Source organism: Aspergillus japonicus, assembly GCF_003184785.1.
Source record: "Aspergillus japonicus CBS 114.51 unplaced genomic scaffold BO86scaffold_87, whole genome shotgun sequence".
Classification (NCBI taxonomy): domain Eukaryota; kingdom Fungi; phylum Ascomycota; class Eurotiomycetes; order Eurotiales; family Aspergillaceae; genus Aspergillus; species Aspergillus japonicus.
In genome coordinates, this window is record NW_020291724.1 from 1 (window position 1) to 20,346 (window position 20,346).

The following is a 20,346-nucleotide window of genomic DNA, read 5'->3' on the forward strand; positions in this document are numbered from 1 at the left end:
GGGGGAGGGGGAGGGGGAGGGGGAGGGGGAGCTGAGGGGGAGAGCTTTCAATGTACTGATGTACTGTACTAGACAGTGACAGTACTTCACATATCCAACTGGATAACTGGATAGATAGTACCGTACTCCGTCCAAGCTTCCTCAGCTTCCTCAGCTTCCTCAGCTTCCTTCCCCTCCTCCTCTCCTATTCTTCTTCCACTTCTTCCCCTTCTCTCTCTCTCTCTCTCTTCCTCTCCTCCCCATCCCTCTCTTCTCTTCCATCGTGACAATCCTCTCATCACTCCACCTTCATCTCTCTCTGTCCTATTTTTCTCTTGTACTTACTTCCTTTGTAATACTATAATTTATTTCTTCTTCTTTTTCTTTTCTATCCTTTTGTGGTTGACACTACTTCCCACCACCGCCAGTTCTCGGTAAGTATTATAATATAGTACATTCTCCCCTCTGGATCTGCATGCCCGGGCCAGAAGCACAAACCCCTCCTACCATTCTCTCTCCCTCCCCCTCCATGATCGGTTTCTTTATGTCGGGTCACTGGTCGGAGCATGGCTCCTTGCCATTGAGAGAAGCCCGCTCAGGTTGGTTGCGCAAATTGCGCTTGTCTCGCCTGTTCTCCGCCTGGGTTCCCCCGGAGTTTGGAGGACTAAAAAAAAAAAAAAAGGAGATCCGCCTCGGCTACCCGTCGCTGCTTCCTCCGCCGGCTTGAAGGGAAACAAAAACATTCAGTCTCACTGGCTTGCGTTCTGGCCTCGATTCTCTTTGGTGATCTGGTGCTGGCTGGCGACTTTGGCTACACTTTCCACTTCTGGCAGCTGGAGCTGTATCATCTGCATTGTCCCTTTTAGCATTGTTTACTCGACTTTTCCCCCCCTCAATTTATTTTGTCTTCGCTGTCCGAGCTAACGTGGACACTGTCAATTCGCTAGACTCCCCACTTGAGAACTTTCTCTCTCCCTCCCCTTTTAAGAAGCTTGTGGTGCCCACCCCCCTTTTGGCCAACGACTCGCGACCTCCTCCCACACCGCATCATGGCTTCCACTGAGGATCCCGTCGCCCCTGTCGCTCCCGCTGAGCTTGAGGCCGACCTCGCGCCCCCCGCGACTCCCGTCGAGTCCACCATCCTCTCCGGGAGCGAGGGACCCCTGACAAGCCCCGAGGCCTCCAGGGACAAGGAGAATGTCAAGGCATCGCCGCTCAAGAAGAGCCCAACAAGCACTACCACCACTAGACGTCCGCTCTCGGGGACGACCAGCGCTACGAAACGGCCCAGCTCGGTCTCGGGACCTCCCAAGACTACAACTTCGACCTCGCGCACCGCCACGACCAATGGGACCACCCTGAACAAGCCACCCACCCGGCCGACCAGTACAACCACTGTGCGCAAGCCCCTTGGCACTTCCACCACCACAAGCTTGCACCGGTCTCGCGCATCCGTCAGTTCCGCAGACGAGAAGTCCCGGTCGGTGGCTAGTTCCGGCGACGAGAAGCGAGGAATCTCCAGTGCAGCCAAGCGCATGTCGCTGGCAGGGACCCCGACCACTAGGGCCCCGGTCAAGTCCACCACTTCCACCTTGGATCGGCGCTCCAGCATTGCGGGCTCGACTACGGCCGAGAAGAGAACTTCCACCTCTCGTCCCAGTACAGCGTCCACCGTGAAGCCACTCGCGAGACCGCCTACCGCTACGTCGACCTCTCGCCCGACCACCTCTTCATCCACTACGGCACGCCCGACCACCCGTCCCTCTTCCTTGGTCTCTAAGCCTGCCACATCCACTGTGACCAAGCGCCTGAGCACTGCTCCCAAGAGTGCCGGAGAGGATGCGGAGAAGATCCAATCCCTGCAGAACCAGCTGTCAGAGAGTGAAGCCACGGTCTCTAAGCTCAAGGCGGATCTGGATACAGTCAACATCAAGTTGACCGAACTGTCGTTGGCTCCGAATGACACTGCTACCCAGGATATTGACGAGGCCACCAGAGCGCTCCGAGAGCAACATACCGCGGAGATCGAGAAGTTGACGGCCACGCATGAGGAGCAACTGCAGGCCCTGCGGCTCCAGCTTGAAGAAGCAGAGGTCAAGCACAAGGAGCTCGAGGAGAAATCTCTGAAGGATCTAGAGGAGGCGGCTCAGAAAGCTGCCGCCGCCGGAGACGATGAGACCGCCGGTGCTTTGGAAGAACAGAAGCAGACTCATCAGGCTCAATTGGAAGCGCTCGAGAAGGAGCTGGAATTGCAAAAGGCTGCGGCTGCTGGATACGCCGAGCAACTCGATGCCTTGAAGGCCGAGCTGGAGTTGCAGAAGAGCCACTACACGGAGGTCACCCAGGCCTTGGAAGCCAAGGCTACCAAACTTGACGACCTTCAGCGAGAGTTGAACGGTCGGGATCAGGTGGTGGAGACCTTGCACATGGAAATGGATCGCCTGAACCATGCCAAGCAACAAGAGGCTCGGGCCGCTGAGGAGGCTGCCAAACAAACCATTGCTGCCCTGGAGGACAAGGTTGCCTCTCTCGAAACCAAGCTGGCCGAAGCTGGATCGGTCACCGACCCAAGTGGTGAGGAGACGGCGGCCCGTCTGGCCGAGAAGGATCAAGAAATCGCCGATCTGAAGGAAGTCCTCACGAAAGCTCGGGGTGAACTTGAACAGGCCCGCGAGTCTGTGGAGATTGCGCTAGCCGAGAAGATCAAGGAGCTTGAAGCTGCTCACGAGGCCGCGATCGCCAAACTTCAGTCCGAGCACCAGGAGATTTTGGAGAAGACGCAGGTTGAGCTGCAGCAGGCACGCGACGCTACCGAGACAGGCTTGGGAGAGAAGGCCAAAGAGCTCGAAGCTCAACACCAGGCCGTCATCAGCCAGCTCCAGCTCGAGCATGAAGAAACCCTCAAAGAGGTGCGGGCCGAGCTCCAGAAGGCACGCGAGGAAGCCGAGGCCGGCTTGGGCGAAAAGTCCAAGGAGCTTGAGGCTGCCCACGAGGCTACGATCGCCAAGCTCCAATCCGAACATCAAGAAACTCTCTTGAAGGTGCAGGCTGAGCTTGATCAAGCACGCAATGACACCGACTCCGGCCTGGGAGAAAAGGTCGAGGAGCTCGAGGTCGCGCACGAGACTGCGGTTGCCAAGCTTCAGTTTGAGCATCAAGAGACCCTTGATAAGGTCCAGGCCGAACTTCAGCAGGCGCGCAACGACGCCGAGACTAGCTTGAGCGAGAGGACGAAAGAGCTCACTGCTGCTCACGAGGCCGCCGTTGCCAAGCTCCAACTCGAGCATCAAGAGGCTCTCGAGAAGGTGCAGGCCGAACTTGCTGAGGCGCGCAGCAGCACGGAGACTGGCATGGGTGAGAAAGCCAAGGAGCTCGAAGCCGTTCACGAGGCTGCAGTTGCTAAGATTCAATCTGAACATGAGGAGACAATCTCCTCTCATGCTGCTACCATCGCCGAATTGAAGGCGAAGCACGAGGAAGCGCTCGCTTCTGCTGCTGCTGCCCATGCACAAGAGCTTGCTGCTGCCAAGGAGGCGGTCGAGTCCGCAGGCACCACCCACTCTCAAGAACTTCAGGAGCTCCGGGACAAACTTCAGGCTTCCGAAGCCGCCCACGAAGCCGCAACTGCAGCGGCGCAGGAGGACCAAGAGGAATTGCTTGCCGAGCTCGATGCTGCGCATCAGGCTGAGTTGAATGCCCTCCGACACCGTCTGGAGGCCACCGAGCAGAATCTCACCGAGGTCCGACAGGCTCTGGACGATGGTGCTAACTCGGCCCAGGACCTAGCCATCCAGGAGATTGAGTCTCTCAAGGAGAAGGTCGGGGCCCTCGAATCGCAACTGTCCACCGGCCAGGGCGAGATCAAGTCCCTCCAGGATGCGATTCAAACCAAACAGGGACAGGCCGAGGCCCTTCAGCAGAGCCTGGACGCTTTCGAAGACAAGACTAAGGCTAAGGATGCCCAGCAGCAGAGCCAGCTGAAATCGTTGGAGGAAGCTGCTATCGCTGCCGGCCAGGAGCTGGAAGACAAGGCCAAAGAGGCCGCTGCTATTGCCGAGCAACACGCACAGACCCTCGAATCTATCCGGGCCGAACATGCTGTTGAACTTGAAAAGGCTCGGACGGACGTTTCTGGGAATCAGGAGCAGGCACTGGGTGAGCTTCAGACCAAATATGAGGAATCTGTGGCTCTTCTGCGTGACCTGGAATTTAGACACGCCCAGCAGATGGAAGCGCTCCAGGCCGAGCTCAACACGGCCCTTCAGCGCCATGCCAACGAGATCACCTCCCAGGCTGAGGTTCGCGCCCAAGAAATCGCGGAGCTCCAGAAGCAGCACGAGGAAACCCACAAGCAACTCCAGGCTGAGCTGCAGGCCAGCCAGGCCTCCAAGGCTGCTGAGTCGGATGCAGAGCATAGCAAGGCGATTGAGCAGCTCCTGACCATTCAGGAGGAAAAGCTTTCCAACCTCCGTGCTGACCTCGAGTCCACAAACCGGGCTAAGATTGAAGAGCTACAGAATGCGCACGACTCGACCCTGGCGGAAGTTCACGCTCAGCTCGTGGAGGCTCAAGCTGCGGCCCAGGATGCTTCCCTTCTGGAGAGCCTGAAGCTGACCATTGCCGACCTTCAGAACCAGCTGACGGAAGCCGAGCGGTCTGCTGCGGTGAGTGGTGAGCTCGCTGGCAAGCACAGCGCCGACCTTTCCAAGGTCGAGGCCGAGAAACACGAGTTGGAAGAGAAGCATCAAGCCGTGTCGGCGCGCGTCGAAGAGCTCGAGAAGACCTTGGTGGCTTCGCAGAGCGCAAGAACGGAGTTGGAGGCGGTCCTGCAACAACTTGCCGCATCCAACTACGAACTGTCGCAACTCAAGAGCCAGCACGAGACTCTGACGGGCGAGCTCGAGCAGTCCCGCTCGCAGAACCGGAGCATGGAAGAGCGCGTCCTTCAGGGTGAACGAGACCTGAACAGCCAGATTGACAAGAACATGTCACTCCTCAACCAGCTGGGAGAAGTCGACTCGATGATCTCGGCCAGCCGCAAGCGCACGCGAGAACTGGAGGCGGAAGTGGCGGCGCTGAAGGCCGAGAGGGACAGTGCCAAGGGCTCGTCGGTTGGCCTGGATGGCAGCCGGTGGGCTGGAGAGACCCTTGCCAGAGAAGACGGTGGTTCCACCGCAGTCGAAGGTGAGGACCTTGGTTCATCTATTCAGGGAACGGTGGGATCTCCCCGTTTATCGTCATCACCCTCTCCTACGGGACTGCCCCAATTCCACCCTTTCACATGACTACGCCCGTTCCCAACGTATGTGCCGACATGGAGACTGATTGGTTTTTCTTTTTCGGGTTATATAGATGGCCAGCATCCAAGAGCAGCTTAAGCACATCCGTACCACTAATGACGATTGGTATGACGAGCACCGACGGTAAGAGTTTCTTCCCATACTTGGCCGATGCACCTGCTGACCGGATGTTGTCTCAGAATCCTTGGCGAATTGGCCGAGTTGTCTCGTCGGGCGACGCCTAACCCTCCGAGTCAGTCGACGACACCGCAACCCGAGAAGGCGAACGGCTCGAGCAGCAGTTCGGACGAGCAAGGGGTTGAGGAAGGATCCTCGTGAACGGGGAGAGAAGACTCTGGGCTCGGGGGAGGATGACCCTATTTCCTTTGTCGTATGATGTCCCGAAGAGGAATTTTCATTATTGTTGTATTGGCCTAGGCTGTATGTAATAGAATACTCAGGATACCCCTGTTCTCCGCTTTCTTTTTTGTGACTCTTCGTGTTCTACAAAGCCCCTCTCCCGGGGATCCCATTGGACGTGTAACTGTGGTTGCACAGGAAAAAGCAGAAGGGCAAAAAACCATCCACACCCGGCGATTTCAATCCCGACTGGGTTGAACTTTTTGGTTGTTTTTTCCTGTTTGCCGTGCGGGTGACACAACGCCAGGGAGGGTGTAAGGCCTAAATCGCACCGTAGGTGTTTTCTGGCTCCTACAAATCGGCCTCCTGCTTTTCCCTCCTCGCCTCCCGCCTGGCCACCTCGCTGCGTGGCCGCATTCGCGCCCAATAGCTCTGCACCGTCCCCCACCAGGGTTTTCGGAGTGGTTGTGGCGTGGCGTGTTTGCGGCGCTGTTCATATCGAGCCGGGGTGAGGACGCGGAGCGGCGGGGAGAGGCGAGGAGGATGGCGGTGCCCGTGGGCAGCGGCTGCATGTGTCTGTCGGTCTGTGTTGGTGTTGGCGTTGGTGTCTGCACCGGTGTCTGCATCGGTGTCTGCGTCCGCGTCGGTGTCGGTGTCTGTAGGGTCGCCTTCGTGGAGGTACCGATGCTGCTCGAACGCTTGTCGGTCGATGGAGTCGCGGGAGGAGCGGTGGCGTAGCCAGTGCAGGATCTCTTGGGTTTGAGTCTGGGTGGTTGGTGTGGTTGGTGGAGGGGGGAAGAGGGGTGCTTGCTCTTCCACTGGGGTTGGTGTTGTGGTGTCGGTGGTTGTGGTTTCGGGGTTGGGCTCGGGTGCCTGGTCGCTTTTTTTCGTGGTGGTGTTGTAGGACTGTTCTATATCTTTGCTTTCATCGGGATTATTGAGAGGGATGTGCTTCTGGGTCTTCGGGGTTATGTTGGCGGCATTGGCAGTGGTGATCGTGGCCGTGGCCGTGGCCGTGGTGGGAGCAGTGGTATCGCGTGCAGGATCTATGAGCCCGAGGGCGGGCTCCGCATCGCTATCCCTGGAGTCCGGTCGATCGTGGCGATCCGGCGGGTGATGATCCCGCTCGTGTTGATGATGATAATGATGATGATGGTGCTGATACCCCCCCGACAACATCCGCACATCCTCCGGTCGACGGATCTCGTCGATTCGCCATGGTCTTTTTCTTCTGCTGGGTCTGGTTCTTGGGGTGGTTGTGGTTGTGGTTGTGGTTGCGCGGGTGGGCTGCGTTGTTGTTGCTGCTGCTGCTGCTGCTGCTGCTGCTGCTGCAGGTGCTTCTGCATGAGGGTAATGCTGATTCCTTCGATAGTCACTGGCCAGTGTGGCCAGTGGATGATGGTGCGGATCGGCGTCGGCGTAGGCGTAACTCTCGGCCGTCAACCCGGACGAAAACGCCCGACAGTACGCCTCGTACTCTACGCCCAGATTCTCGGTGGATGGGGTCGGGGAGGAGCTTCTGGAGCTACTGGTGGAGATGGTTGTGGAGAAGGTATCGGCGTCGGTTTCGGATTTGGAGTCGGGGTTGCAGTGCTGTTGTTGTTGTTGCGGCTCTCGGGGGTGAGGGGGTGGTGTGGGAGGTGGTGAGGAGCGATGGTAGGTTGGTTTTCGGAGGGATTTGGAGCGGGAGAGGAGTCTGGATGGGGAACCTGGGGAACTTGGGGATGGGTTGGTGGGCAGGTGTTGCGAGAGCCAGTGGCGGAGGTGGTGGATGGTGGATTTGCGGCGGAGGAGAGGCCGATTCCTCTTCGGGGTCGGGGTCGGGGTCAGGTGCTTATCGGGCTGGGGGATGGAGGGGAGGGTGTTGTTGAGGGTGAAGGAGGAGGAGGTTGTTGTGGTGGTGGTGGTGGTGGTGGTGGGATTGAGGGGAGGCATGTTGATGAGAGAGGTATTAATGTATAGTAGTAGAGTAGAGTAGATCTGGTGCAGTGCTGGACTGCCTGTACATGAAGAAACAGGAAACTATCTTCTGAACTGACGGGTTGGATCGGGTTATATAGTACGGAGTAGCTAGAGAGGAAAGATAAGAGCCAAAAGTACATGCATGGACTGGACCGTACGTGCTTGCACTGTACAGCAAGTGCTGAGACATGCAGCCCTAGCTTCAACTCTTCCCCTCCCTCATTCCCAGGAACGCTCATTAAACTCACTCTCCTTACCTCCTCCAATCTTCTTCGCTCCTCACTCTCACTCACTCCCAGTCTCAGTCTCAGTCTAGAGCAGAGCTACCATGCACCTCATCTAGAGTAGCATCCGTGCTGACCCAGACCAGACCAGCCCGTTCAACGTCCTCGTGGCGTTAAATGCCGTGCTGCCGTGCTACCGTTACGCCTGGCCGGGGTGGAAAAAAAGAAAAGAAAAGAGAAGGAGCCCCGTGAGACTTCAACCTTAGCACCAGCACCAGCTCTATGCATGTCCGTCTAGCGTAGTATACAGATATATATACACATCACCCAGAGACGCCATCGCGCCCCAGTCCCCATCGGCCGACTTCGCGCATCGCCTCGTCGCCGCCCTCCACCAACCGCCCATCCGCGTTGGCCGCATTCTGGCTGCCCAAGACTCCGGCCACGCACTCCCACCCATTGCGTCCACCACCCCAGCGGAGCACCTCCTGCTTGTACCGCTCGCCGGCGTCTCGCTCCACCGCCGCCTGGCCCCCGCGGAACACGTCCTCCCAGATCTTGTTGGCAATCGCCCGATCGAAGATGTAGCTGTAGTAGGTGGCCCCGTAGCCATACAAGTGGCCGAAGAATCCCTGCCACGAGGTGGGCGGCCGCGTGTCCGTCGGATCGGGCAGGCTGGAATGCGTCGTCGCCACTTGATGGTAGAGTGCCGTGCTGTCGATCCGCCGATCTGCCGGCAGCGTGTGGTAGGCCTGGTCCACGAGCGCCATGAGGATTTGGGCCTCGTTCTCGACGGCACCATAGACGGAGCCGTGCGCGGTCCGGTCTTTGGCCATGCTCTGCATCATGCTCTCCGAGAGCGGGGTGTCTGTCTCCCAGTGGCGGGCGTACAGCGAGAGCACCTCCGGCGCCATAGCAAAATGCTCCATAAGCACCGAGGGCAATTCGGCGAAGTCGGTCGCGCAGCGCGTTCCCGAGATGGACTGCAACCGCGTCTGTCCGAGAATGGAGTGCAACGCATGACCCATTTCGTGGAACAGCGTGCGCACACTGTGCTCAGTCAGCAGAGCCGGGCGTCCCGCTCCCGTCGCGGGGGGCTCGGGAAAGTCGCACACGAGAGCGATTGTGGGGAGCTGGCGGAGCGTCTTGCTCTCCGAGTCAATCGCCGTCGCCATGCCGTCGTTGGGATGCGCCGACGAGTCCAGCACGGTGGCGCACTCGGCCACTTCTTCGGCGGAGATCTCCCGCGCACACCGCAACGTGAAGTGAGCTGGGTTCGGATGCTTGTTGGGCCGTGAGAATAGATCGCAGTAAATGACCGCAAGGTGTCGGCCGGACTCGTCAACCACATCCAGGCGCCGGACGTCCGACATCCATGTCTCACCGGGAGCCGTCTCCTGAGGCACCAGCCGCACTCCATACAGTCGCTCAAACAGGCGAGACAGGCCTTGCATCACCGTGCCCAGCGAGAAGAATTCGGGCACTGCGTTCAATTCCCGCGACCGGCGTGCCATCGAATATTCCTGGACCCGTCCGTGCACATAATAGGCGTGATCCCACGGCTGCAGTGGCGTGGCGCCCTTCATGTGCTGCAGCTGCGCGAGCTCTTCCTTGACGAGCTCACGGTTGCTGCCGACAAGGGCCGTCAGAAACTTGGCCACAGCTTCTGGACTCTTGGCCATCTTGTCATGGAGCGTCATATGTGCGAAGCTCTCAAAGCCGGACAGCTGCGCGAGCTCCGCCCGTTTCGTGAGCAGCTGCTCCAGAACCTGGATCTGACGCGGACTCGACGTCCGCGTAGCCAGGTAGATATCTCGGCGGACGTCCTCGTTGTGGACCGATCGCAGCGCCAACCGCGGGATGAGACCCATGGTCGGCACCGATGCGGTGCGATTCCACCGCTTGATCTTCTGCACCAGCATGGGATCCAAGCCCCGCAAGCTGTTGGCGTTGACGACCACGTGAGCCTTGGCCGGCTCGGCGCCATTAACAAAGGCTGACCCTAGCTGGCTGACCTCCGTCGATAGGTTGACGAACCGCTGTCGCTCGTTCGGGGGCATATGAATGGCAGAGTTAGAGAAATCCTTGATGAGGATCTGCGCCACAATCTTCTCCTCCTCCGACCAATGCGCCGTGACCTCCGGGTTGGCGGCCGCCTTCTTCAGCTGATCGTTCAATCCCGTGGTCGTGTTCAGAACGTTCATATATTCAAACATCAGCGCATATGCCTGCGTGGCCGCCTCCTGCACCTGCGGGTCCGGGTGAATGACCCGGATAAAATCCGACAAGTCGATCACCCGACACAGCAGGTCGCTGAGGCGGTCGAGATCACGGGCCATGGTCCGGTATTCCTCCAAGGTCGAGGCGGCGAGCACTTTGGCGACGATCGCCTGGCATTTCTGCAGCGTGGAGGTGGCAAAGACGCGGAAGCCATCCGGACTTGTGAGGTACTGGTTCTGAACCAGCCCAGTGGGTTTCAACTGGGCAGCACTGCTCTGAGAGAACTCCCGCCAGAAGGGCTGCGAATCGAACATGCGTCGGAGAGTCTCATCCTCGGTTTTCTTCTGGTGATTCTTGGCGGGTGTGTGGTCTATAGCGGGACGGTGGGCGGCAGCGGTCTCCAGTGAGCGTCGGGCCTGCGACAGACATGTGCGACAAGTCCACGGACGCCGCCGAAGCGGCATGAGCATGTGAGGTGACCCCATGATGGGATAAGCGGGATTAGGGCGAGTGGGTGACTTGTAGACGATGTTCTGACATCAGGATTCGCTTATAGCATGGAGAACGAGCTGTTAAGATGGTGATAAAAAGGGAAAAAGGAGTCGGAGATGGTAACAGAGATGGAAGAGAGGGAGAGAGAGGGAGAGAGAGGGAGAGAGAGGGAGAGATAAGAAATGTATGTGGAGGAGGAGGAGGAGGAGGGGAAGCGGAGAAAGAAGGGAGAGAGTAGGAAATCAGAAACGGGCGATGACGGAGGAGTGGCCGATGAGCCGCCGCTGCGACGGGGAGCGAAAAAACCCGCTTGGCAACTTCCCTTCCCTTCCCTTCCCTTTCAATGTGAAGTTCACCTCCCGTCATTCCCGATCTGAACTTCACTCACCTCCCTCCGATCTTCCTCCTCCATCCCCCCCCCCCTCCATTCCCTTCCATTGGCCTTTCTCCACCATGTCTTTTCGGCCAATGTTCCAACAGGTGCGAGATACAACGCTCCAGAAACTCGAATGCCTTCACTAACCGCCTCAAAACAGCGGGCTGTGGCTCCCCTCGCGGCCTCTCTTTTGGCTGGAGGAGTCGCTCTCTATCCCCGACGGACGGCCTTTGCAGAAGAGCCCCGGGACCTGGTACGACCTTCCTTCTCATATCCTGGAACTCGATTGTGATTAGAGCAATGGTGGTCTGACTGTATCTTGTGCTCTTCTCTCTCACCCAGAAGAAACCGATCTACGATGACTACGAGGACGAGATCCCGACCACCAGAAACATTCCCACTCCCACGACGCCCGCCGCCGTCTCGTCGTCCATTATCCCGGTCACACCCACCACCTCCTCCGCTACCTCCTCCCCGACCCCCACAGATATCCTGACGGCCCAGGTCCGTCAAGCCCGTCTATTCCTGTACCAAAACTCCCTGGCCGTGGAGACCTGCTTCAACAACTTCCTGTCGCGGGCCCTGCACATCGAGAACGCCTTCACCAACACCGTCGCCTCGCTGGCCCCCTCGCCCGAGTCGGGCGAGCGCCTTCTCCCCGGGGGCGTCTACGTCGTCGTCGCCGCCATGGCCGGCTCCATCGTCTCGCGCAACCGCGGCCTGATCCTCCGCACGGCCTCCCCGCTCGCCTTCGGCACCGTGGCCGCCTGGACCCTGCTGCCCGTCACCATGCGCAACGTCTCCGACCTCGTCTGGGAGTACGAGAAGAAGGTCCCCGTCGTGGCCGACTCGCACCTGCGCTTCCGCGCGCAGGCCGAGCACTTCTACCACACCGGGGTCGCCCACAGCGCCATGGGCCGCGCCATGATGGAGGAGAAGATCGGCGAGGCCCGCAAGAAGCTGGAGGAGATTGTCAGCAAGGGCCACTAGAGCGGTGCTTCTTTTGTCTTGCTAGATTCCATCTACCTTTCTTTGCCTTCCTTCTTGGTGTTTAGCCCTTCTCCTGTGTTCATTCTCCCTCTCTGCTTTGAAGCGGACGTGATACATTGCTACTCCTCCCTTTTCCTGACCTCCGTGCGCGGGTTGAAAGACTTCCGTGTGGCCGTGGAACTGGGATGATCTACCTACCGGACTCGTATATCTACTTCTGGCATAACTTATCCTCCTTCCGTCCCTCTGTCCATTTGTCTGGCTGTGTGTATGTGTGTACTTTACGAGGGTTAGAATTGAAGAACGCACGGTTCTAGACAAGCTTCCTCACCATGCCTTCTAACCAACTCTGTAAACTCCCGGGCCATCTCGGCAAGAAAAGAGGATCTCACCGAGCCCACCAGCCCTGACAGCTTTAACTCCGCAAGACTAGACGCACGATACTTCCAACGAGACATAAGAACCTTCCTTTGCTGCTAATAGTACTCTGGCTACTCCGCCGCGGGACTCGGCGAGCCACTCGTAACAGGCGGCGGAGGGGGGCTCTGCACCGCACCACCACCCTTCTTCGGGGGCGGCGGCAGGGGAGTCCCCTTCCGACTCGACGGGGCATAATCCAACTCTTTACTCTTCTGCAACCCCTCCGCGAAATACTCATCAAAGGCCGACGCACTGGGCGCCGCCCTCGCCTTCCGATGCGGACGTCCATGGCTTGCTACCGCTCCCGTCGCCGTTGTCGTCGTCGTCGTCGTCGTCGTCGGACTCGCCACGCGATGTGTCGGCGTCCCCGCCATAGGCGGCGGAGGCGGGGAGCTTAGATTCGCCGGCACGAGGAACTGGTGCTGCTCTTGCCCTTGCCCCTGCCCTTGATCCCCGTACCCGTACCCGTACCCGTACCCGTACCCGTACCCTTGAATATGCTGCTGCTCCTGCCCCGGCTGGTGGTGCTGCTGAGCATACCCCCCAAACTGAGCCGCCCCGGAGGACCCATCCACCCTAGAGGCTGAGCCCGACGGCGCCGTTTCGAAGACCACCTCCCCCGGCCCCTCCACCTCCTCCCCCAACCCAACAGGCAACCGGTGCAGGGCCCCGAACCCCAGCTCGGCGCCGAGGGCGCCCTCGCCGCCCCAGCCGCGCGTGGGGATCAGCTCGACCTCGCGCACGACGTCGAACTCGCTGTTGTACACCCACAGCACCAGGGTACGGTCCAGGTGGTCTTCGACCAGCTCGCCCAGCGCCGACTCCCCGCGCAGCGTGCCGCTCGGCGTGCCGATGATGTAGTCCGAGTGCGGTAGCAGACCTGCCCGGTAGGCCGGGCTCAGCGGCGAGGGGATCGACAGCACGTGCCAGATGTTTTGCGTCGAGGAGAGCGGGGCCAGTTGCACGGCTATGCCCAGGGTTGGGGTTGCGGTTGCGGGGACGGGGAGGGAGACGGTGTGGGATTTTTGGCCCTGGAGGGTGAGGTTTGTTAGGTGAGGTTTGACCGAGGGAGGAGGATTGAGGGTGAGAAGGGGGTCTTGGGGTTATGGGGGTGCTCACTTTGGCGCTCCAAACTTCAAAAGTTACGCTGGAGCCGGCGCAATTGCGGACTTCGGTTGCGAAGAGGTTCGGGTCTGGGTCATCCTGTGGTCGATGGAGGGGTTAGCTTGGGAAACGAGAGGGAGGGCCAAGTATACTTAGCAAGGCAGGAAGCAATAACCACGTACGATCAGACGTCCATTGATCCCGATGATAAAATCAAACCACGGCTCGAGGGGCACCTCCGGGTCCTTGTTGCGGAGTACCTGGAAGCCGAAGGAGTTGTCCGCAGTCGACGATCGGGGCTGCTGGGCTGGCTCGGCGTCCAGCCCGATGAAGCGGTTGAAGGCGCCGAACATGTCGCGCGGAGGGATAGGTTGTAGGAAGGCAAAGGTGGAATGCGATCGTGGGAAAGTCTCGTCCTCAACCTCAATGTTGTCGAAGCTGTTCGTTGATGGGCGCAACGTGGAGGGAGGATGGATGCTGGCCATGAGTTTCAAACAAACCACGCAAACACCGCCCGTCTGAACTTATCGCTTATCGCCCCCGGTTTATCGGTCTTCCCTCTCTCTCTCTCCGTCGATAATAATGCGCCGCTGCGCTGCGATCGATCGAGTCGAGCAGCAGAATTTGTCGAGTCTCAGGGACTTACTTCTCCCTGCTTCATGGCACGCGATCCAAATGAAGATGTGCCTCCGCCGGAGGTGCATCACTACGATGAGCTCGGAGAAGTGCCGTGGGATATCCAGAAGTCAGTTCCCCAGTCATCATTATTCGCATGCATCTCAGACCTAACTAACTATTCCCAATCACCACAGTTACTGGGCTCAACGATACAAGATCTTCTCCAAGTATGACGAGGGGGTGTGGTTGACCGATGATGCCTGGTTCGGTGTCACTCCGGAGCCCGTGGCCAAGTACGTTTCGAATTGTATTTCTCGTGCCGCGAATGCGCAAGCCCAGGGTTAACAATCTTCGTGTAGCAAAATCGCAGAGCATATGGCCAGCGCCGCTCCCGCGGACAAGATGGTCCTGGTGGATGCTTTCGCCGGGGCTGGCGGCAACTCCATTGCCTTTGCCCTCTCCGGCCGGTGGAAGCGTGTCTACGCCATCGAGAAGAACCCGGCCGTCCTGCAGTGCGCGAAACACAACGCCAAGATCTACGGCGTGGCGGACCAGATCACCTGGTTTGAGGGGGACTGCTTCGAGATCATCAAGAATCAACTGATGGATCTGGCTCCGTACAGTGTTCTGTTCGCCAGTCCGCCCTGGGGAGGTGAGTCATACTCTTTTCTTTTGGGGTTGGAGAGACGAAAAGGCATGTCACTGACTGACAATCGGTGTAGGACCCGGTTACCGGTCGGACAAAGTCTTCAACCTCCGGACGATGGAGCCTTACTCGTTAGCGAAACTGTACACTGAATACTCGCTGTTCACCGAGCACATTGCTCTGTATCTTCCGCGGACCTCGGATGTGAAGCAGATGGCCAAGGTGGTCAAGGACGGGCAGAATGCAACGGTGATGCATTACTGCATGGAGGGCGCAAGCAAAGCCCTCTGTGTATACTATGGTGGGTTCAATCTGCAATGATGGCGTGTGGCCGACTCTTTCTTGCTTTCTTCGTTGTTTTCACTAGATTTGTTTGTCGGGGTTGCGTTCATCTAGGTGATGCGCAGATAAAGCTCACCCCGCTTGGATATGCTCGCAGGCTTGCACTTTGCTGTACATTATTGTCTGGTTAGAAGTAAATGAATACCCCTTAGCAGTTTACAGTTTGTATGGATTGCGATAGAAGTAACGGAACTTGTAAGCTGCTTTCCTGATTGGGATTAGGGCGGTGTAACTCCGCCGGGCTCTCATCTTCAGTTCTCTCTTCTTCCTCTCGCCGCTTTGCATGTCCCTGTGCCATCTTCCTGCAGTCCGTTTGAACCACGCTCTCTTCGCTTTTCCCTTCACCCTCCACTTTCTCTTCACTCGCGGCACATATCTTAACGCGTTCCCAGGTCGGTCATCATCTCTGGTAGACAGAGCCGGCCCCGATGCGCCCGAACGCGTGACATCCCTCCATCCCCCACCAGCCGAATTCTCTCTTTCTCCCCACGACACCCACGATCACAGCCATACTTTCGCCGTCAAAATGCCTCACGCGACTGAACCCCCGGTCCCTGAGACCGAAGATTCAGTTTTCGAAAATGTGATGCGACAGATGAACGGCCCCCTCGGGGATGGCGCCATGTCCTTCGATTTCCTGGCGCGCGACCTGGAACCCGGCGAGAAGGCCGACGACGCCGTGGACTACGAGGACTTCGACGACGATGAGCTCCCCGAGGAAGAAGAGCGGACGGGTCCCCCCACTGCTGCCGACGATGACAACGGTATGATGGATCTCGGCGATGACGACGCAGACAAGGATCTCTTTGGAGGGGAAGACGAGGATCTCTTCGGTGGCGGCGGCGGCGACGAGGATGATATTGGTGCTGCCGGCCGGGAGGGTGAGGTTGATACACAGCAAGGGCCCCGCGATGAGTTGGACGATCTCTTCGGCGAGGGTCCGTCCTCGCCGGGCGCGGATCCCACGCGAGACTTGTTTTTCGATGAGGAAGAGGAGACGACGGCGGCGGCGGCGACCGATGAAGCACGACCGGTGATGAAGGGGCCGGTGCCGGCGGCGGTGGAGCCGGTGATGGAGGCCCCGGTTCCTTCTATGTCACAGGAGCCTGCGGCGGCGGCAGCGGCGGCGGCGGCGCCAATGGATGAAGACGAGGTGGATCTTCTGCAGGAGGACGAGGCGCTGAGCCCGACGGCGGAGGATATGGATCCCGCGTCGCTGCGGGCGTGGAAACTCCAGCAGCAGCTGTTCGCCATGTCTGCGTACGGCCCGGACAACCCGCCTGCACCGCCGGAGAACGTCGAGGAGCTGCTACATTCGCTATTCCCCACGTTCGACCGGAATGCTCTGCCCCGGTTCCTGGAGCTGATCCCGCATAAGAAGGCCTTCTTCCTGGGCAAGCAGCCGCCGAAGCCTCCTAAACCGGTGATCCCAAGTAAAGTCAACATTGAGTTGGCGCAGGACCAGGAGCGAGTGTTCAAGGCCGCAGGCCAGGTTTTCAAACGCCCGCATGAAGCCGAGCATTCGGGCTTGGTGACTATTCTGGAGGCTGCGCAGGAGGACGAGGAGGAGATTCGAGAGGATTTCGAGCACGATACAGATGTTGATGATACTTTGCCTGGCGGTGTCTCCCTGCATGACCTTCAGACTGTCTGCGCAGACTGGGATGTCAAGGACGATATCTCTATCATGGACATTGATGAGCCGAACACTCAAGAGCTGGACCCGATGGAGGACGACTGGCTTCTCGACACAAATCGTCCCGCAAAGAAACGCAAAATCGGGCGGGATCCATTGGAGGTGGTGGCACTCGCCCATATCGATGTGCCCATTGTCGATGACCCTGAGCAGGCAACCTCGCGGATCGCCCAGAAGGTGGTTGTCGACATGAACGACCCTCATATCCTCCTCGATGAACGCGGACCAGAGAATGCCACGCAGAAGCCCAAAGCGTTGGGAGCCATTAACCGCGATGAAATGGACGCCAGTGTCACCAAGCGTCTCACCTCACGGTACAACATCTCGAATGATCAGGCTTACGATATGCTCAAGCAGAACCATCAAAACAAGGTCCGAAGCACCCTGGGCAATGTTACGTTGGAACACAGTATGCCCGCTCTACGCCTGCAGTGGCCTTACTACAAGACGGAGCTGGCCAAGGCCGAAGCCCGCTCGTTCCACCGTCCGGCACTTGCTTTCAGGCCGGGACAAACATGTTGGTTCAAGAACACCGCGTACATCAAACGCAAACACCAAAGGGGCAAAGACGTCAAAGCCCTCTTCGATTCTACCAAGTCCCTCTCCCTAGCTGATAATTCCAATGTCTTGCTGGTCGAATACTCGGAAGAAGTTCCTATCATGCTGTCCAATTTCGGTATGTCCAACCGCTTCATCAATTATTACCGCAGGAAGAGCATGGAAGACCCCACGCGCCCGAAGGCAGAAATCGGCGAGACCGTTGTTCTGCTTCCGCAAGACAAGAGTCCGTTCTCAATCTTCGGTCACGTCGATCCGGGCGAGATAACCCCCGCAATCTCCAACTCCATGTATCGCGCACCGCTATTCCAGCACCAGGCCAAGTCGAACGACTTCCTGATCGTGCGGAGCACGACTGGCTCCGGCGGTAGCGACTACTACATTCGGAACATTGAGAATCTGTACGTGGCTGGGCAGCAGTTTCCTTCGGTGGACGTACCTGGGCCCCACTCGCGGAAGGTCACCACGGTGGCGAAGAATCGTATGAAGATGCTGGTCTATCGTCTGCTGAAGAAGAGTCCCGACCTCCGCCTCTCCATCAGCGACGTCACGGCGCATATTCCCGGCACGAGTGATATGCAGAATCGTCAGAAGGTGAAGGACTTCCTCCAGCACGATAAGGATTCGAAGTACTGGGTGCCCATGGAGCCGGTACCGGAGCAGGATGTAATTCGGGCGTGGGTGCAACCGGAGGATGTATGTCTGCTGGAATCCATGCAGGTCGGTCAGCAGCATCTTCACGACACCGGTTTTGGCAACGACGCCGAGACTGGCGGCGACGATGATGACGATGGAGAGGGCGAGAGCTTCGAGCAGCAAATGGCACCGTGGAAGGCTACACGCAATTTCCTTCTGGCCTCTCAGGGCAAAGCAATGCTCAAACTACACGGTGAAGGTGACCCTACCGGGCGTGGTGAGGGATTCAGCTTCATCAAGACCTCCATGAAGGGTGGATTTAAGGCTGTTGGCGAGAGTGTGGAGGATAAACTCGATGCGCAAAGACTCAAAGAACTGGGTGGCCACAGCTACAATGTCGCTCGGCAGCAGAAGTCCTACGAGACGTCGATCCGCCGCATCTGGGATGCGCAGAAGGCCAGTCTGTCTTCGACCGTCGAGCATTCCGACGAGGAGAGCGATATTGACCGCGATGACGAAGCCGAGTTCAGCAAGCCGACCCCTAGATCCGAAGCACCTACGCCGGCCCCATACCGGCGCGACGACGAGACGACGAGTCAGTTCAGCAGGATGAGCTTGCCAGACCAGAGAGGCAAAGTTCTGCGCATCATGCGGACATACAAGGACGAAAGGGGTCAACTCTATCAGAAGGAGCAGATGGTCTTCGACCCCAAGGTTATTCGGCACTATATTCAACACCGGCACCGCGTGGAAGCTTTGAGCACCAAGTAAGATTTCCCTTCCCAATGCTCTGGACAAGTTGACTAACCGTCCCAGACTGGATTCGCTGCAGCCCACCGGCGATCCGGAAATCGATGCTCGTAACAAGAAACTGTATGTCTCGCCTTCTCCCCTAAACATAGGTTATACGCCCTGCTGGGGCTTGGACACACTAACCATCTCAATTCCACCACAGTCTGGAAGCCGAATTGAGCCGTCTCAACCGCAACAAGGAGCGTCGCTTTGCCCGCGAGAAGCAAAAGGGAGCTGCCCGTGCCTCCGCCGGAGATTCACCCGCCGACGGTGGCGGTGGCTCTGGCAAGTCCGCTGGCACACAACGCAAATGCGCCAATTGCGGCCAGGTCGGCCATATCAAGACCAACAAAAAGTGCGTTCTCAACCAGGATGAGTGTCTTCACCGCCCCATTGATTTCCAGTCCTCGTTCTTTACTGCTTCTTCAACACCCCGCTCTTCCCCTTGGCCGACCTCTCCATCGCCTCGCCCGTCTCTGTCCACCTCCCCTCCGGCCCCCACAGCCGCAGGAAACGCAGGAGGCGATGGGCGACGGCGCATGGCACTCCCCCCAAAAGGCATTCTGAAAAAGCCCACCACCACCCCTGGGACTGGCTCTGGATGTGGATCTGGCACTGGCTCCCACGCTAGACCCTCCTTCCCCGGGATTCCCAATTAGCGGAAACAAGCAAGCTCGGCAACCCATTGCTGCTGCCTACTGCATAGGACCTCTTCACCCCCTTCATACCCCAAACTTACGCACGAAAAGACAAGGACCCATCCTCACAAAACCCAAATCAAGGAATCCAAGCTAACACATGAACCCCCAACCGCCAAACAGACTCTGCCCCCTTCTCAACGGCACCATGAAACCCGAAGACCGAGTCAGCGACTCCGCCTTTGCAATGGGCGCGCCTCCTGCTCTGTGAATGGAAACTATCGCTCACCCTGAAGTCCTATTTACCTTCGATCCATCCGCACCTCTTCTCACCAAATCGCATCCACCTCCGACTCCTCCCATATCTCTCACTTTTGCTCATATGATACCCCCAAATCTCCGACTTTTCTGCTCTCTTGTTCATCGCCACATTTTCCTCCTCCTACACCTTCATCGCAGATCGCAGTTGGCTGCGTATCAGTCTTTCGGGACAATCCGTCTGTATCTCCTACTTTCCGGTATTCCACCCTAACGTGTTTCCCATTCACACGGCCGCTCTAGAGCTATCGATTTTTCAAATCGCCAGGCGGCGCTTGGGGGACCAGAAGCATAAGCAATAAGCATTCTTGACTTTGTACCTCCCATGCTTCTGTTCGGCTTGAAAATGTAATTGGCGTTGCCTTGGCCCGGCACTGGAGTTTAGCAGCATTCAGAATGGTCCCTCAGCCATGATTATATCTGTTTGCCAATTGGCTTCTGATTATTATTCTTCTTTCCATTGCCAGTCGGGCAATGGCCATTGCAAAAATTGATTCCCAATGGTGTGAACATTCAATATTCCTTTCTCCTACACGTAGTCTGCATAGGTTCGAATGACCCTTGAAGCTAGTAGCTTGCTCTGATTTACCGAGTTACTTCTCTACTGTAGGCTATAACTCAGCCGTTCTCAAGTGCGAAGGTAATTGTTCGTTTCATCGTATCAATATCCAATAACGACTGACAGCCGGAACATGT

At 57.9% G+C, this 20,346-nt stretch overlaps 7 protein-coding genes across 7 annotated transcripts; 4 read left to right on the forward strand and 3 right to left on the reverse strand.

Annotated features, from left to right (window-relative positions):
* The first annotated feature begins 942 nt into the window (after window positions 1-942).
* Window positions 943-5,645, forward strand: BO86DRAFT_236692 (M protein repeat protein). The gene is made up of 2 exons (XM_025667057.1): window positions 943-5,402; window positions 5,459-5,645. Exon 1 carries the CDS (start codon window positions 1,029-1,031, stop codon window positions 5,262-5,264), a length of 4,236 nt encoding a protein of 1,411 aa, XP_025522742.1. The 5' UTR covers window positions 943-1,028; the 3' UTR covers window positions 5,265-5,402; window positions 5,459-5,645.
* Window positions 5,646-5,701: 56 nt separating this feature from the next.
* BO86DRAFT_393103 (uncharacterized protein) lies at window positions 5,702-7,613 on the reverse strand. Its single transcript, XM_025672952.1, has one exon. It carries the CDS (start codon window positions 7,551-7,553, stop codon window positions 5,970-5,972), a length of 1,584 nt encoding a protein of 527 aa, XP_025522743.1. The 5' UTR covers window positions 7,554-7,613; the 3' UTR covers window positions 5,702-5,969.
* Window positions 7,614-8,071: 458 nt separating this feature from the next.
* On the reverse strand, window positions 8,072-10,686 carry BO86DRAFT_393104 (mitochondrial intermediate peptidase). The gene has a single exon (XM_025672953.1). It carries the CDS (start codon window positions 10,507-10,509, stop codon window positions 8,128-8,130), a length of 2,382 nt encoding a protein of 793 aa, XP_025522744.1. The 5' UTR covers window positions 10,510-10,686; the 3' UTR covers window positions 8,072-8,127.
* Window positions 10,687-10,959: 273 nt separating this feature from the next.
* Window positions 10,960-12,189, forward strand: BO86DRAFT_393105 (MICOS complex subunit MIC26/MIC27). The gene is made up of 3 exons (XM_025672954.1): window positions 10,960-10,996; window positions 11,053-11,145; window positions 11,238-12,189. Exons 1-3 carry the CDS (start codon window positions 10,970-10,972, stop codon window positions 11,880-11,882), a joined length of 765 nt encoding a protein of 254 aa, XP_025522745.1. The 5' UTR covers window positions 10,960-10,969; the 3' UTR covers window positions 11,883-12,189.
* Window positions 12,190-12,218: 29 nt separating this feature from the next.
* BO86DRAFT_348513 (putative Golgi reassembly stacking protein) lies at window positions 12,219-13,861 on the reverse strand. Its single transcript, XM_025669320.1, has 4 exons — window positions 13,589-13,861; window positions 13,422-13,505; window positions 12,878-13,333; window positions 12,219-12,802 (listed from the first exon to the last, which is right to left on the reverse strand). The coding sequence occupies exons 1-4, from the start codon at window positions 13,757-13,759 to the stop codon at window positions 12,374-12,376; spliced, it is 1,140 nt and encodes a 379-aa protein (XP_025522746.1). The 5' UTR covers window positions 13,760-13,861; the 3' UTR covers window positions 12,219-12,373.
* Window positions 13,862-13,986: 125 nt separating this feature from the next.
* BO86DRAFT_371918 (RNA methyltransferase) lies at window positions 13,987-15,160 on the forward strand. Its single transcript, XM_025670333.1, has 4 exons — window positions 13,987-14,151; window positions 14,219-14,317; window positions 14,384-14,676; window positions 14,747-15,160. Exons 1-4 carry the CDS (start codon window positions 14,066-14,068, stop codon window positions 14,989-14,991), a joined length of 723 nt encoding a protein of 240 aa, XP_025522747.1. The 5' UTR covers window positions 13,987-14,065; the 3' UTR covers window positions 14,992-15,160.
* Window positions 15,161-15,302: 142 nt separating this feature from the next.
* On the forward strand, window positions 15,303-19,499 carry BO86DRAFT_236754 (DUF3591 domain-containing protein). The gene is made up of 3 exons (XM_025667058.1): window positions 15,303-18,669; window positions 18,719-18,775; window positions 18,858-19,499. The coding sequence occupies exons 1-3, from the start codon at window positions 15,539-15,541 to the stop codon at window positions 19,351-19,353; spliced, it is 3,684 nt and encodes a 1,227-aa protein (XP_025522748.1). The 5' UTR covers window positions 15,303-15,538; the 3' UTR covers window positions 19,354-19,499.
* Window positions 19,500-20,346: the final 847 nt, after the last annotated feature.

Bases quoted from the DNA above. Each gene is read 5' to 3' on its own strand.
- BO86DRAFT_236692 (XM_025667057.1), top strand. From the start codon at position 1,029: ATGGCTTCCACTGAGGATCCCGTCGCCCCTGTCGCTCCCGCTGAGCTT.
- BO86DRAFT_393103 (XM_025672952.1), bottom strand. From the start codon at position 7,553: ATGCCTCCCCTCAATCCCACCACCACCACCACCACCACCACAACAACC.
- BO86DRAFT_393104 (XM_025672953.1), bottom strand. From the start codon at position 10,509: ATGGGGTCACCTCACATGCTCATGCCGCTTCGGCGGCGTCCGTGGACT.
- BO86DRAFT_393105 (XM_025672954.1), top strand. From the start codon at position 10,970: ATGTCTTTTCGGCCAATGTTCCAACAG. The intron at 10,997-11,052 runs GTGCGAGATACA...GCCTCAAAACAG, and splicing joins TTCGGCCAATGTTCCAACAG to CGGGCTGTGGCTCCCCTCGC. The intron at 11,146-11,237 runs GTACGACCTTCC...CTCACCCAGAAG, and splicing joins CAGAAGAGCCCCGGGACCTG to AAACCGATCTACGATGACTA.
- BO86DRAFT_348513 (XM_025669320.1), bottom strand. From the start codon at position 13,759: ATGTTCGGCGCCTTCAACCGCTTCATCGGGCTGGACGCCGAGCCAGCC. The intron at 13,506-13,588 runs GTACGTGGTTAT...CATCGACCACAG, and splicing joins GGATCAATGGACGTCTGATC to GATGACCCAGACCCGAACCT. The intron at 13,334-13,421 runs GTGAGCACCCCC...CTCACCCTCCAG, and splicing joins TTGAAGTTTGGAGCGCCAAA to GGCCAAAAATCCCACACCGT.
- BO86DRAFT_371918 (XM_025670333.1), top strand. From the start codon at position 14,066: ATGGCACGCGATCCAAATGAAGATGTGCCTCCGCCGGAGGTGCATCAC. The intron at 14,152-14,218 runs GTCAGTTCCCCA...CAATCACCACAG, and splicing joins GTGCCGTGGGATATCCAGAA to TTACTGGGCTCAACGATACA. The intron at 14,318-14,383 runs GTACGTTTCGAA...ATCTTCGTGTAG, and splicing joins ACTCCGGAGCCCGTGGCCAA to CAAAATCGCAGAGCATATGG.
- BO86DRAFT_236754 (XM_025667058.1), top strand. From the start codon at position 15,539: ATGCCTCACGCGACTGAACCCCCGGTCCCTGAGACCGAAGATTCAGTT. The intron at 18,670-18,718 runs GTAAGATTTCCC...TAACCGTCCCAG, and splicing joins GTGGAAGCTTTGAGCACCAA to ACTGGATTCGCTGCAGCCCA. The intron at 18,776-18,857 runs GTATGTCTCGCC...ATTCCACCACAG, and splicing joins GATGCTCGTAACAAGAAACT to TCTGGAAGCCGAATTGAGCC.